Source organism: Baudoinia panamericana, assembly GCF_000338955.1.
Source record: "Baudoinia panamericana UAMH 10762 unplaced genomic scaffold BAUCOscaffold_3, whole genome shotgun sequence".
Taxonomy (NCBI): Eukaryota; Fungi; Ascomycota; class Dothideomycetes; order Mycosphaerellales; family Teratosphaeriaceae; genus Baudoinia; species Baudoinia panamericana.
In genome coordinates this window covers 1,568,539-1,580,134 of record NW_006911259.1, presented here as the reverse complement: position 1 = coordinate 1,580,134, position 11,596 = coordinate 1,568,539, and the positions used below count along the sequence as shown (strand labels likewise).

At 55.1% G+C, this 11,596-nt stretch overlaps 5 protein-coding genes across 5 annotated transcripts; 3 read left to right on the top strand and 2 right to left on the bottom strand.

The window, feature by feature from the left end:
- Positions 1–47: 47 nt before the first annotated feature.
- BAUCODRAFT_398843 (uncharacterized protein) lies at positions 48–1,728 on the top strand. Its single transcript, XM_007676036.1, has 2 exons — positions 48–154; positions 346–1,728. Exons 1-2 carry the CDS (start codon positions 120–122, stop codon positions 1,583–1,585), a joined length of 1,275 nt encoding a protein of 424 aa, XP_007674226.1. The 5' UTR covers positions 48–119; the 3' UTR covers positions 1,586–1,728.
- BAUCODRAFT_398814 (uncharacterized protein) lies at positions 1,729–3,121 on the top strand. The gene has a single exon (XM_007676035.1). The coding sequence runs from the start codon at positions 1,872–1,874 to the stop codon at positions 2,961–2,963; it is 1,092 nt and encodes a 363-aa protein (XP_007674225.1). The 5' UTR covers positions 1,729–1,871; the 3' UTR covers positions 2,964–3,121.
- Positions 3,122–4,332, bottom strand: BAUCODRAFT_398876 (uncharacterized protein). Its single transcript, XM_007676034.1, has 2 exons — positions 3,843–4,332; positions 3,122–3,806 (listed from the first exon to the last, which is right to left on the bottom strand). The coding sequence occupies exons 1-2, from the start codon at positions 4,048–4,050 to the stop codon at positions 3,280–3,282; spliced, it is 735 nt and encodes a 244-aa protein (XP_007674224.1). The 5' UTR covers positions 4,051–4,332; the 3' UTR covers positions 3,122–3,279.
- Positions 4,333–4,356: 24 nt separating this feature from the next.
- BAUCODRAFT_31628 (uncharacterized protein) lies at positions 4,357–5,696 on the bottom strand. Its single transcript, XM_007675428.1, has 5 exons — positions 5,439–5,696; positions 5,233–5,309; positions 5,046–5,166; positions 4,921–4,983; positions 4,357–4,855 (listed from the first exon to the last, which is right to left on the bottom strand). The coding sequence occupies exons 1-5, from the start codon at positions 5,631–5,633 to the stop codon at positions 4,718–4,720; spliced, it is 594 nt and encodes a 197-aa protein (XP_007673618.1). The 5' UTR covers positions 5,634–5,696; the 3' UTR covers positions 4,357–4,717.
- Positions 5,697–5,725: 29 nt separating this feature from the next.
- On the top strand, positions 5,726–11,565 carry BAUCODRAFT_31627 (uncharacterized protein). Its single transcript, XM_007675427.1, has one exon. The coding sequence runs from the start codon at positions 6,022–6,024 to the stop codon at positions 11,398–11,400; it is 5,379 nt and encodes a 1,792-aa protein (XP_007673617.1). The 5' UTR covers positions 5,726–6,021; the 3' UTR covers positions 11,401–11,565.
- The last annotated feature ends 31 nt before the right edge of the window (positions 11,566–11,596 follow it).

The window sequence follows — 11,596 nt, the reverse complement described above, 5'->3', positions numbered from 1 at the left end:
ATCGACCGGCTCCTGCCGCTGGCGCTCGGTAGCCGCTACGATTGGCAGGGTCCAGGACAGCCAATGGCCTTTCGGCCCAGACTGTTGACGAACACTCTGCTCGTCATCATAAACCATCGATGCGCAACGCTCATGCATGGAAGATCCTCATCTGGTAAGTGAATTCGTTTGTTATCTTGTCTCGCGTATCGTTCTTCAGTTATTGTCGATTACTCCAAAATTCATGTACGCGAGTGGAAGACATGCTAGAGTGGTACACTTCTAGTCCGCATACTGCGCCGCTAAAACGACGAGCACTGTCAAGTCATAAACAACAGCGTGATCTTCTCGTCACTTATACAATAGGCATAATATGGCTATTTTCAAAAGTACGCCAGCATCTCAAGAGTCTGACTCGGCCCTTCGCCTACCAGCGCAAAAGCGCACATCGCCGCCCGCATCCTACCGCCTGTCGACCATTACCGAATCATCAAATGCAGGAAACCCGTCAACCAGCCAACCGAAAAGTATCTTGCGTAACTCCGGTGGTGCACGGCCGAGCCCTCTTAGACAACATTTCGAAGCCGGCAGTAAGCGGCCAAGCCAAGATACTACGCGTACCGCGCCACCATCATACACATGGGTGCCAGAGTCTGTCGACGGATATGAGGACCTGACTGCGCCTGTAGAGGGCGAGAAGCTGGCGGAATTGCGGAGGAACGGAGGTTACGAGTCACCGAAGCGCCGGAAATTGGAACGAGGTGGATGGGGACGACTGGCGCTTATTGTCCTCATAGTGCTTGCAGTGATCGGGCTAGGGGTCGGCTTGGGCGTAGGCTTGACCGTAGGAAGAAGACATAGTGGCGACATCAGCAGCAGTGGCGGCTCGTCGAACCAACCGCCCGGGACTACGCCAAACATAGACCAGATCCAGCAATTTCCGCTCGGCGAGTACAGTATGATCACGGCGCTACGCATGGTGCAGACCAACTGCACCTCAAATCCTGCAACATGGCGCTGCTACCCGTACAGCGTTTTCAGCGCTACCGATAGTGGTACCAACACGAGCAGTCTTGCGACATTCAACTGGATAGTTAGCAACACGTCGATGGTGTACCCGACAAACTCCACAACCCGGACCACATCCGACCAAGGCATCCCATCCAACCTCACGATCAGCTCAACAAACAACCCGTTCAGTATAAGCTTCACGAATCGATCTCTGACCTACTTCGCTGCGTCGAATAACGTCACCTCTCCACGTCTGTCGTTCAACTTCACAATGAGCAAGTCAGTCATTCCGAGCGCAGCCATCACTTCCTCGAATGTAGCGACGGAATGCTTCTTCAACAATACCGTCTTTACAGGGACGCTGTACTTGTCTGCGCAACGCACATTTCCAAGCGGAGCTTTGGCGAACTCTACTGGCATAGGCGGCTACACACCGTGGCCGTACGCCCTTGAAGTCACGCAGACCAGTGCGGGAGAACAGGATGTGCCGGCGTGCTATGAGCTTGCAAACGGCGCGGCAGGCACGAGGTTGACGGATGTTACGACCCCTGAGTCGGCGCAGGAGCTGTGTTTGTGCGATTACAGGAACTATTGATCTGCGTGTAACTGAGGCTTACAATCTCAGCCTCGTTGGAACGGACAAGCGCGCGACGCACTTATGGGGCGTGACTCGCGGGCTATGCTACATACACGCCAGCCTTTCCCGTCAGCCCGACCCATAGACCGCAAGGCTGACCAACGAGAGACGACTTGAACCGCCAAAAGAGCCTTGTAGCGTAGCTATGCTGGAACCTTCTTCTCCTCCAGATCCAGTGCTGTGAAGCATATACTCTAAAAGGATTGAAAGTACAGCGCTGCATCTTCTACGAAGCAAGGCTAAGATGTCGGAGAAGTCGATTGATAAAGCTCTTTTGGGAATCAAGACCGCCATCACAGCTGCTAGTGAGTTCACTGGTCCTAGCGAGCAGCATGAATGTAAAGTCACCGTTAACGACACACCTGCGGACACCAAGGCCTGCGAGGACAGTTCGGGAGCGGACCTCGATGCAATCAACTCAGCACTACAAGATATAAGCCTTCATGCACCGTCCGTTTCGCCGGAGAAAGTGCCGTGTGAGTCCTTCTGCCTTGCAGGCCAACCGCACGATGGTTTGGAGGTGCATGTCCACAGCGATAAACCTTATGATGTTACGACTGGCGAGAGGGACTGTCAAAACGATCCGCTGCTGGGTCGTGTAGCCGTGGAGGGTCAACTGGTCGCAATTATCCTTAAAGATTGGAGGGTAGAACAGCGGTTGTACGCGAACGGCGCTTCGCTTGATGCAGAGTTTGTGCGGAGAATTCAACTTTCAGCTCAGAATATCCCGATGTCCAAGAACGGCTACAAGACCTACAAGACCGTGGCTTTGGCTATTCAACATCAAGGGCTGGAACCTATTATAACGATGAGCGGCTGGAAACCCCATGCTTTGCCAGCAAGTTGCGGCGTTCAGGCATCTGACGTTTTGCGACCCTTAGTCTTCGAGCTGGCCAAAAAGGTACACCACGCGTTCGACCCTGAGCCAGTCAAGGACGGGGGCCTGCGTGGTAGCTTCCATGCTTGCCATGCTGAGAAACAAGTACTTACCAAGTTTATTGACGAGCAAGCACCTGGTTTCATACTGGGCCCCGCCGGCTCGAACGACGCACTCACGCCTGATCTATCCCAGTCTTATATCCATATTTGTATCTATCAACAACACTCGAAGAACCCGATCTACTGCGACGATTGTCTCTTGTTCATTCGGAGGGTATGTGAGGCCACGAAGTTATATGTGACGTTGTGGTCTTCTACACCCGGATCCGGCTCAGCTGAAGTGGGAGCACGTTACTGCCGCTCGTTCCCGGGATATGCTCGAGTGAAGACGACGCCAGGAGCTGTTGGAAGCCTACCGAGGCCTCCCAAACGGAGAGTTCGCACGATTAAGATGTGAAGAGAGGCGATGGCCACTGGAGGTCCGTCTCCAATATCTGGCAGTCGATATCGCTACAGATTACGAACATTGCGCGCACACTATAGTGGAAACATTTAGATGGATGTGTAGAACGATATATGGTAACAGTAGTTATGTTATACAAGAAGTAAATCGGAGGCGCGCATGTTTTTCCATAACGCCACCTAGTCAGACCCTTCACGGCCATCTTGGGCACAGACTTTCCCCATTTCGCCTGAACACCTTGCACAAGCCCTTCAGTTCTGGTTCATCATCTCGTGAATCAGCTCGGTCATTCCCGGGTGGGATGGCTGCCTTAAAACAAGAAGGCAGTGTAGACCGCGCCAGCAACCACGATCCACCACCCGCTCATCTCGAGCAACCCTTGCTTCAGGCTACCAGCAGCATTCGCGCTCTCCGTACCTCCAGAAGCAGTTGTGCCATTGTCCAGCGTGCCGTTGATAACGAGCGTCTGGGTGCCATTGACATCAGCGACCCGCGAGACAGTGTTGTTATTCGCGATGGTGTTGATATAGTCGGTGTCGTTGTTGCTGTCGCATCCGCACTCGGCATTGCCTCCGCAAAGACACTCGACCGGAAGCGTCTGGTTCTGATTCGAGGTGTTGTTGTGGTAGGTATACGGGTGCGGGTAGGCGTACGCATACGCGCCGTAGAGCCAGATGCCTGGGAAGAAAGCCAAAGCGGAACCGGCTAAGAAGTACGGTGCAATGCCACCTGGTGACCTGCTGCCGGAGGTGTATGGCGTCGCGGCGCCACCGCCGTAGTAGCGGCCCCCAGCGCCATACGCGGGCCTGACGCCGGAGCCTGTGGTGGTAGAGCCGCCTGTATTCGAGCCGGTGGAACCGCGGCTTCCAGTGCCTGTCGAGCCAGAAGAGCCAGAACTACCAGTTGAGCCACTGCTGCCGCTCGAACCGCTGCTGCTACCGCCGCCTCTGCCTCCGCCACCCTTGCGCTTCCATAGCGCTTGCGATGCGGTTGCGGCGTCGCTGAAATATGAAGGTAGCGCGAGCGCGTGGATGGTCGTGATGAATGCGAGGAGGAAGTAGATGGTTTGACCGATCTTCATCGTTTGTGGTTCCAGTCGTTATAGGTATTGTAATCAGGATGCAGCTGAGGATTTGGTATTGAGCAGTATGCGATGCAGCGAGGGAGAACTTGTACGCTGGTGTAGTCAAGTCGTGCGCAAAGGGTGTCAAGAATGCAACAGTTGAAAGTCGTCTGTAGGAAAGTGGCAGAGGTGGATGAATTGGAGAGAGAGCGCATATGTCATATAGTAGCATTTACGCTCGTCGATCCATTACCACAGCCAAGGCCGCCTCTCCCGAGCAAGCAACCTGTAAGCAACAGAGAACGAGAGCGAAAGCGGCAGGTGCTGCTCGCAAGGCTGTGCTAAGCTGAACCCCTCGTGGCGCAAGCGGCCCCAGTCAATCTTGCATGTCATTGTGGGGACGGAGACCTTCGGCTACGGTCACGTGGAAGGCTGTGCACGGATCTTGTACCTTCCGTTACAGAAGACATTGCCACCATGTCCGTTCTCATGGCACATTGATGCGAGCGGCAAAGCAAACAATCGAGGGCTTGCAGCATACCTCCATAGGCTACGGAGATTGGTGGGCAGAGGCAATGTCGGTCATTGCTGAGATTGCCCAAAAGCTGCACTGAAGACTTCGTCTGTAATAAGATATAGGCTTCGAGAAAGACCACCCTTTCCCATGCTATAGTGTACAGGGGTCTCACGACGTGATGGGCGAGGCTCGGCTACCACCCTCGATGTAAGAAGCGTCGTCATCCAAAGCTATTGGCGCACGGGGTGCCCGTGGTCCGCCGAGCTCTTTCTCAAGCCCATCTGGAAACCTCCTTGGCGTCGCGGGCTATGTAGAGGTTAGCTAGTTCAGGAAGCAGCACACGTGGGTGTGAGGATTTTGTAGAAGCATACCACGTCCGGATAGTATCTGTACACGACAGCGCAGAGAGTAAGGAAAGTGGCAGCAGCGCAGCCCTGGCACCGGTCAGTACTTGTCTGACCGATCAATGTCTGCATATGAGTGATTGTGTACGCACCCATAGAACGCCACCCCAAGCAGGTGTGAAGTGTGTGTACTCGTCTGGCGAGAAGATGCCGAGCATGTCATTGTCCTCGTGTACTGGCTCGCCGTAGTTGCGACGTTCCTGCGGATCCCACCTTCAATGATTCTGGTTAGCAACTGACTCTATGCAGTTTCGAGCGTCTATGGCGAGAAAAACATACCAGTCTCCGTAGGGGTCACGGTGCTGCCGCTTCACTGGCAGAGCTGAGGTGAGGCTAGGGTCTGGGTAGTTGCCGTTCTGGTCCCACAAGCATCAGCAATGCTCGTCTGGACTGCAAGCCATCTTCAAGCGAAGAGCGAGAGGTTTTCCAAAATGGAGCTAGACAACCAAGACTCCAATGCCTCCCTTCTGCACATATTAACGTACCAAGTTCGGGTCCGCTAGATCTTCTTGTCCCTGCTCTACTTCTTCGGCAGCCTTCTCATCCGTCGCCGGTCTCGGCTGCTTCGCCGGCGTAGCATAGCTTCGTTGTGATGGTGCTGTCAAGATACGGGAGCTGGTTGCCGGGCGGATGAACTGCGCTCGAGGTGCCAGCCGGAGCGCAGACCGAAGAGCTGCCATAGTTCGATTTGGGAAGGCACCGAGGCCTCACGTGGATCTTGTTGCGTGCAATGAAGCCTGCCTTTGTTCCGTCTTCTATGTAACAATGCTGTCGCTGAAGGTCGAGGCATTGGCGGCGCCTTGGCGGCCCGTGATGTGCGTCAAAGCGCCGGTCAAGCACGCTAATCTCTTACTGTCACCGAGGGGCCTCGCAAAAACACGCAACCTCAACCAGCGACAAACTTCAAACCGCTATAATTCGCGCTACAAGCGAGCCGGGAAGCTCAAGCTTCGTCAGCGCCATCCTCAACACCATATCTACCGATTGATGTACATCACAGTGATACAGGTTGCGGGTTGATGATGAAAGAGGGGTGCCGCGTTGTTAGAGAGGGCTTGTCAAGCTGGGATGAGCGCGACGCATGCTCCTGAGTCGGGGCAAACAACTCCGCTGCAACACAGCATCCAAGACGCACAGCAACACGCGAGTGCTTCACAATCATTACTGGACAGCACGAGCGCAGTCGATGCATGTCTTGGTGACGACGATAAGGCCGCAATTGATGACTCCTACATCAAGATTGAAGAAGGCATAAGCGAGCATCAGCAGGATGATGACGATACAACCACGACCTCACTACGACCGGACCCACAGCCGAGTACAAAGAGGCGAGAGTCCGCAGCAGCAGACATAACGCCATCTTCCGATCTCCATGCTAAGAACAAAAAGCGCAAGCGTGGCGCATCCCCACCATGGCAGTTCGGTACGGTCGAGAAGAGCGCGGTGAAGACGGCAGATGGTCGGCGCATCTCTGCACGCGTCAATGTTGGAACACCGTTGGTGAGTGAAGCAGAGAGTCAGGGTCGGAGCGGGAGCCAGTCGGCGACGCGGTCAAGGCCGCCGAGTCCGCCATGGAAGAAGTTCGAGGCAGAGGGTCCGACGTCAGTCAACGTCGATGGCGTGCGTAAGAGCGGCCGCGTGAACAAGGAGTTGACACAGCAACCCAAGCCAATCCGAACCAGTCCACGGCAGAAAAAGCAGGTTGACAAGGCGGCTGAGCATGAGCGGGTCGCTGCAGTGCCAAGACCTGTCTCACGTGGCAAAGCTTCGCGGCCAGACAAGGAAGGTGCGACGGTGGTGGTTAGGGATGATGTCCGAAGGTCGCAGAGCCCAGCTAGCAAGATTGCTGAACTAAAGGCGAAGATTGCGGCCTTGCAACCCAGTCGTTCGTTTGACTCCTCTCCAGAGGAGGAGACGAAGCCTGCAAGCGGCATTCACAAGCGCAAACGGAGCGATGACGCTATCCGAGACCGCAAATCATCGTCACCGAGAATTACTCGCAGGGCCCTGCAGCCAGGACGTCCTTCAGCTTCACCTATGGTCACGCGACCATCACCAAGGCTCAAGCTGAAGTTCAGCGGTGCAAAGAAAGTCATTGCACCACCGCACCCGCAGTCTACGCCACGAGCTCCAGCAAGGCCGCCACTGTTGAGCTTGTCGCAAGTCATCGAACCGCACGAACTTCGCGAGCTGCAGCAGCCGTACATGGAGAATGAGCGAGGTCCGCCTGGTGTGCAATTCTTCCGCACTAAGAATGAGCGACTTGCATTTGAGGAGGGCGAGATGCGGAAGAAACTTGTTGAAGCAGCTAAGCCTGGTGGCGCCCTCAGCGTTGAAGCGTGCAGTATCTACGAGATTGATGACGGACAAGAGGAGCCCCCACAACCGAACACACACGCTGATGCCCTTGCCAAGCATGCTGTCTTCTTCCGCAACGACTACCAGAAGTGGCGGGCGGACTGCACCAAAAGGCTTAAGAAGATCGCCTATGAAGCACAAGAGCTTTGGAAGAAATGGCAAGGTCCGACAGAAGAAGACATTCGTGCCGAGCAGGATCGCATCTTCCGCTTGATTCACAAGCAAGTTGTCTCCGATATGCGCGCCAAGTGGGATATGGTTGGCTCGTACGTGCAGCAATTGCGTAAGGAGCGGTGGGAGGCCGAGGAGGATGCAAGGAGGCAGGAGCGGTTGCAGAGACAGCTCGAGCAGGCACAAGCTATGGTGTCGAAGCAGAGAGGTGACGAGGACGACGATAGTGATGTTAAAATGGAAGATGACACCGCCAGCGATGTCGACGATGGCGAGTCTGAAGGCGATGCGGAGGAGGAAGGCGACTACAACCTCAGCGAGTCGGCAAGTGATGATGATGAAGATGAAGGAGAGATGACCGGAGATGCTCTGGAGGCGTATCTGGCAGCTAATCCGAGGGCTGATCCGCCTGACAAAGATCCTGTCGACGAGGAGCAAGACACTGACCCTGACGCCACAGCGAGCCATCATCCTACCGATCTGCCGTTACCGCTGCTGCTGCCGAACGATTCGACTGCTGACCGGACACTGGAGAAGTTCGCTAACCTTGATTCTGCCTTCGCAGGGTCTCCGGATGAAGAGCACGTCGATGGCCTTGCTGCACTCCTTCAGCCGCAAGACGAAGACGAAGATGAGCACGACCAAGAAGACCAGGACCAGTACTTGCCCGACGTTGAATTCGTCGAAGAAGCCGAGCAAAACGCCCTGAATGTTGCTGCGACCGACCGTACTTCGAAATTGCGCTCTTCGCCCGCTGCTGCCGATATCGCTCCAAACCGAGCTGACCCCGACGATGCTGACATTGATCTCTCAGATGACGAGTCAGTCGACATGGAAGACTCCGATGAAGATATGAGTAGCACGGGCGATGAAGATGAAGCTGCCGGGTCTGATGACGATAGAAGCTCTGTGGACGCTCAGGTTGAGGAGGCCGGACTGTCGACGGTGGGCCTCCTTTTCGGCAGAAAGCAGTTGACGACTGTATTGGGCTTGCCAACTCCGACGACCAGTGCTGAGGGCGATGCCGCGAGGGACAGGACAGCGGAGCCAGTGTCCGCGGACGAGCATGGCGATGCTGCTGACTTGCAGGCGAAGGCTTGGATCGCAGATGCTGAATGCGTGGAGGATCCTGCTCCGACAGTAGAAATTGACGCTTCTATGCAGGATGCCGACGCCCTAAATGATGGACATGACGACGAGCAACCAGCGGCAGAGCCAATGGACGGTGTGACGACCGTCACAGCACCGCGCAGTCCAAGTCCGGAGGCTGCGCTTGCGCTAAAGCAGCTGGTGCCGGTACCGACGTTAATTCGAGGTACTCTTCGCTCGTATCAACACACTGGGCTCGATTGGCTAGCTTCCCTTCACCGCAACGGCATCAACGGCATCCTGGCCGACGAAATGGGTCTCGGCAAGACCATTCAAACGATAGCACTGCTTGGGCATCTTGCCGAGCATTGTGGCATTTGGGAGCCGCACTTGATCATTGTACCCACTTCGGTCATACTCAACTGGGTCGCTGAGTTTCAGAAATTCCTGCCTGGCTTTCGCGTCCTGGCCTACTACGGCACTGCGGAGGAGCGCGCGTTTAAGCGCCAAGGCTGGGTCAACGACCCGCACCTTGAGGATAGGAACAAGCGAGGCTACAATGTCATCATCACGTCTTATCAAATAGCGATGGCGGATCGAAATGCCATCCGCAACGTACAATGGCATTATCTGGTGCTGGATGAGGCGCACACGATTCGTAACTTCAACAGCCAGCGCTGGCAGACGCTCATTCGTCTAAAGACTAAGGCGAGGCTCTTATTGACTGGAACGCCGTTGCAGAACTCGCTTACTGAGCTGTGGTCGCTACTGACTTTCTTAACTGCTGGAGATGACGATCCTGCCCATGGCGACCTGGAAGAGTTTCTCTCGCACTGGAAAGAGCCCGTCAAGGAGATCTTTGACCGCGGCGTTCAGACTCTGTCTCAACAAGCGCAGAAGGTCGTCGATCAGCTACACGTTTCACTGCGTCCCTTCTTGCTCCGCCGCTTGAAGTCCGAGGTTGAGAAACAACTGCCGAAGAAGACGGAGAAGGTCATTGTCTGCAAACTCAGCAAGAGACAACGGCAACTCTATCAGGAGTACATGGGCTTGGCTTCGACGAGGGAGAGCTTAATGAAAGGCAATGCGATATCTGCAGGCAAGGTGTTGATGAGCTTGCGGAAAGTATGCAATCATCCTGATCAGTTTGATCCTAGACCTATCCAGACGAGCTATGCCATGGAGGTAGCCGCTGCGGAGCCATTTGCTGTCAAAGAGCGCGCCATCCGGAAATTGCTGGGCGACGAGACGCAGATCCCGCATTTTTTGATGCTTGCCGCACTAGAAGGCAAGAGAAAGGGCATGCTTAAGAGGAGCAGGGAGCTTGACGCTACAAAGGTCCTGCGGCATCAAGTGCGCGAAATGGAGGCGCAGCAAGCACCGACGGCTGAGCTTTCAACACCTGCCGGCTGCCTTGTCCTATCTCGGCTGCGAAAGCGTAACAGGAAGTTACAGCATTTGCGAGACAGCATACAAGCTACGCAGGCGTCCATAAGCGATTCGCCAGTCTTCGGCTCGGACCTGAGAGAACTGGTTTCACTGCGCAGAAGCAGCCCGTATACCGCCAGATCGCGGCGCGTGCAGCCTCAAAGCTACGTCCGCTCGTTGCGCACCTGGCCTGCCCTCGGTCACCGACCCTTAGCGCTCGAGCATCGCTCTGACTGGCTCCTCTCGCAGACAACGAACCTTCAGCAAGATATTTGGAGCCTTGACCGCATGGCGGAGAATCTGCACGACACCATCTTTCGCTTCGCTTTCTGTACACCTGTGGCTACGGCGCCTGTCCTTGACAACGTCATCCCAATACGGAGCCAGAAACTGCTTCGAGCAATAGACGCATATCCAAATGGCCACGACTTCGCCCAAGAAGCGCGAGTCCGCACGTCGATCGCCTTCCCAGACTCTCGCTTACTGATCTACGATTCCGGCAAGCTGCAGCGCCTTAGCATGCTTCTTCGCGAGCAATTAGCGAAAGGCTCACGCAGTCTCATCTTCACGCAGATGTCACTGACTCTCAACATCCTCGAGTCCTTCCTCAATCTCCTCGGTCTGCCATACCTACGCCTCGATGGTAGTACGAGCCCAGAGCGGCGTATGCTCTACTCATCTGAGTTCAATCGGCCGGATTCGAAGTACGCTTGTATGATCCTGTCTTCTCGCGCTGGTGGTGTGGGTCTCAACCTTACCGGCGCGAGTACCGTTATCTTCTACGACTTGGACTGGAACCCGCAGATGGATCGTCAATGCATGGATCGTGCGCACCGAATCGGTCAAGTGCGGGATGTGGAAGTGTTCAAGATGGTCAGCGAAAAGACGGTGGAAGAAAATATCTTGCGGCGGGCTAATCAGAAGAGTCTCTTGGATCAGACTGTCATTCAGGAAGGGCACTTTACGACTGAGTATCAGCAGCCTTCAGCGCCACAGGATATTGCGCATGGCGAAGTTGGCGATGAGGATGAAGACGACATCCAGGCTGCTATTGAGCGTGTCTTTGGTAATGACAAGACGGCTGCGCAGGCTATAGCGTCTGTCGAAGACCAGGAGGATGTTCAGGCAGCAGAGAAGGCGTGGAAGGAGGAGAACGCGGACGCTGATGAGTTCAACGAGCGCGCTTCTAGCAAAGGCCGCTCGGTGGCGCCTACTCCGGGTCCTTCAGGCACGATCATGGATGGTGATGAGCTGGACGAGGATGCGAAGGGGCATCTGGATGGGTGGATGATCTCGACGATGGAGTGGATACTGAAGGATGTGCCGTTTGTGCCGCCAGTGGTGAGGAAGGTGGACAAGCATGGTAGGGATCCGAGTCATCGGCCGAAGAGGAGGAGATGAATATGCTCGCCAACGTCGTAATCCACTTGGGATCATTGACCAGAACAAGCGAAGCTGCAGATGCATTAGCGCCATGCTCGCTGTGTACCTTTATGTGAGAATAGTCGAGCATACAGAGAACAAGAAATCATTCGAAGCGTTACAGAGGCGCGCTCTCTCCACCAGCATCTCTGGCTACTGTGGCGTTGCTTGTGAA

Excerpts from the sequence above, each read along its gene's own strand:
- BAUCODRAFT_31628 (XM_007675428.1), bottom strand. The coding sequence starts at position 5,633 with ATGGCAGCTCTTCGGTCTGCGCTCCGGCTGGCACCTCGAGCGCAGTTC. Across the intron at positions 5,167-5,232 it reads CGTGACCCCTACGGAGACTG|GTGGGATCCGCAGGAACGTC; the intron begins GTATGTTTTTCT and ends GAATCATTGAAG. Across the intron at positions 4,984-5,045 it reads CTTGGGGTGGCGTTCTATGG|GGCTGCGCTGCTGCCACTTT; the intron begins GTGCGTACACAA and ends GACCGGTGCCAG.
- BAUCODRAFT_398843 (XM_007676036.1), top strand. The coding sequence starts at position 120 with ATGCGCAACGCTCATGCATGGAAGATCCTCATCTG. Across the intron at positions 155-345 it reads GCATGGAAGATCCTCATCTG|GCATAATATGGCTATTTTCA; the intron begins GTAAGTGAATTC and ends CTTATACAATAG.
- BAUCODRAFT_398876 (XM_007676034.1), bottom strand. The coding sequence starts at position 4,050 with ATGAAGATCGGTCAAACCATCTACTTCCTCCTCGCATTCATCACGACC. Across the intron at positions 3,807-3,842 it reads TGGCTCTTCTGGCTCGACAG|GCGGCTCTACCACCACAGGC; the intron begins GCACTGGAAGCC and ends GCTCGAATACAG.
- BAUCODRAFT_398814 (XM_007676035.1), top strand. The coding sequence starts at position 1,872 with ATGTCGGAGAAGTCGATTGATAAAGCTCTTTTGGGAATCAAGACCGCC.
- BAUCODRAFT_31627 (XM_007675427.1), top strand. The coding sequence starts at position 6,022 with ATGAGCGCGACGCATGCTCCTGAGTCGGGGCAAACAACTCCGCTGCAA.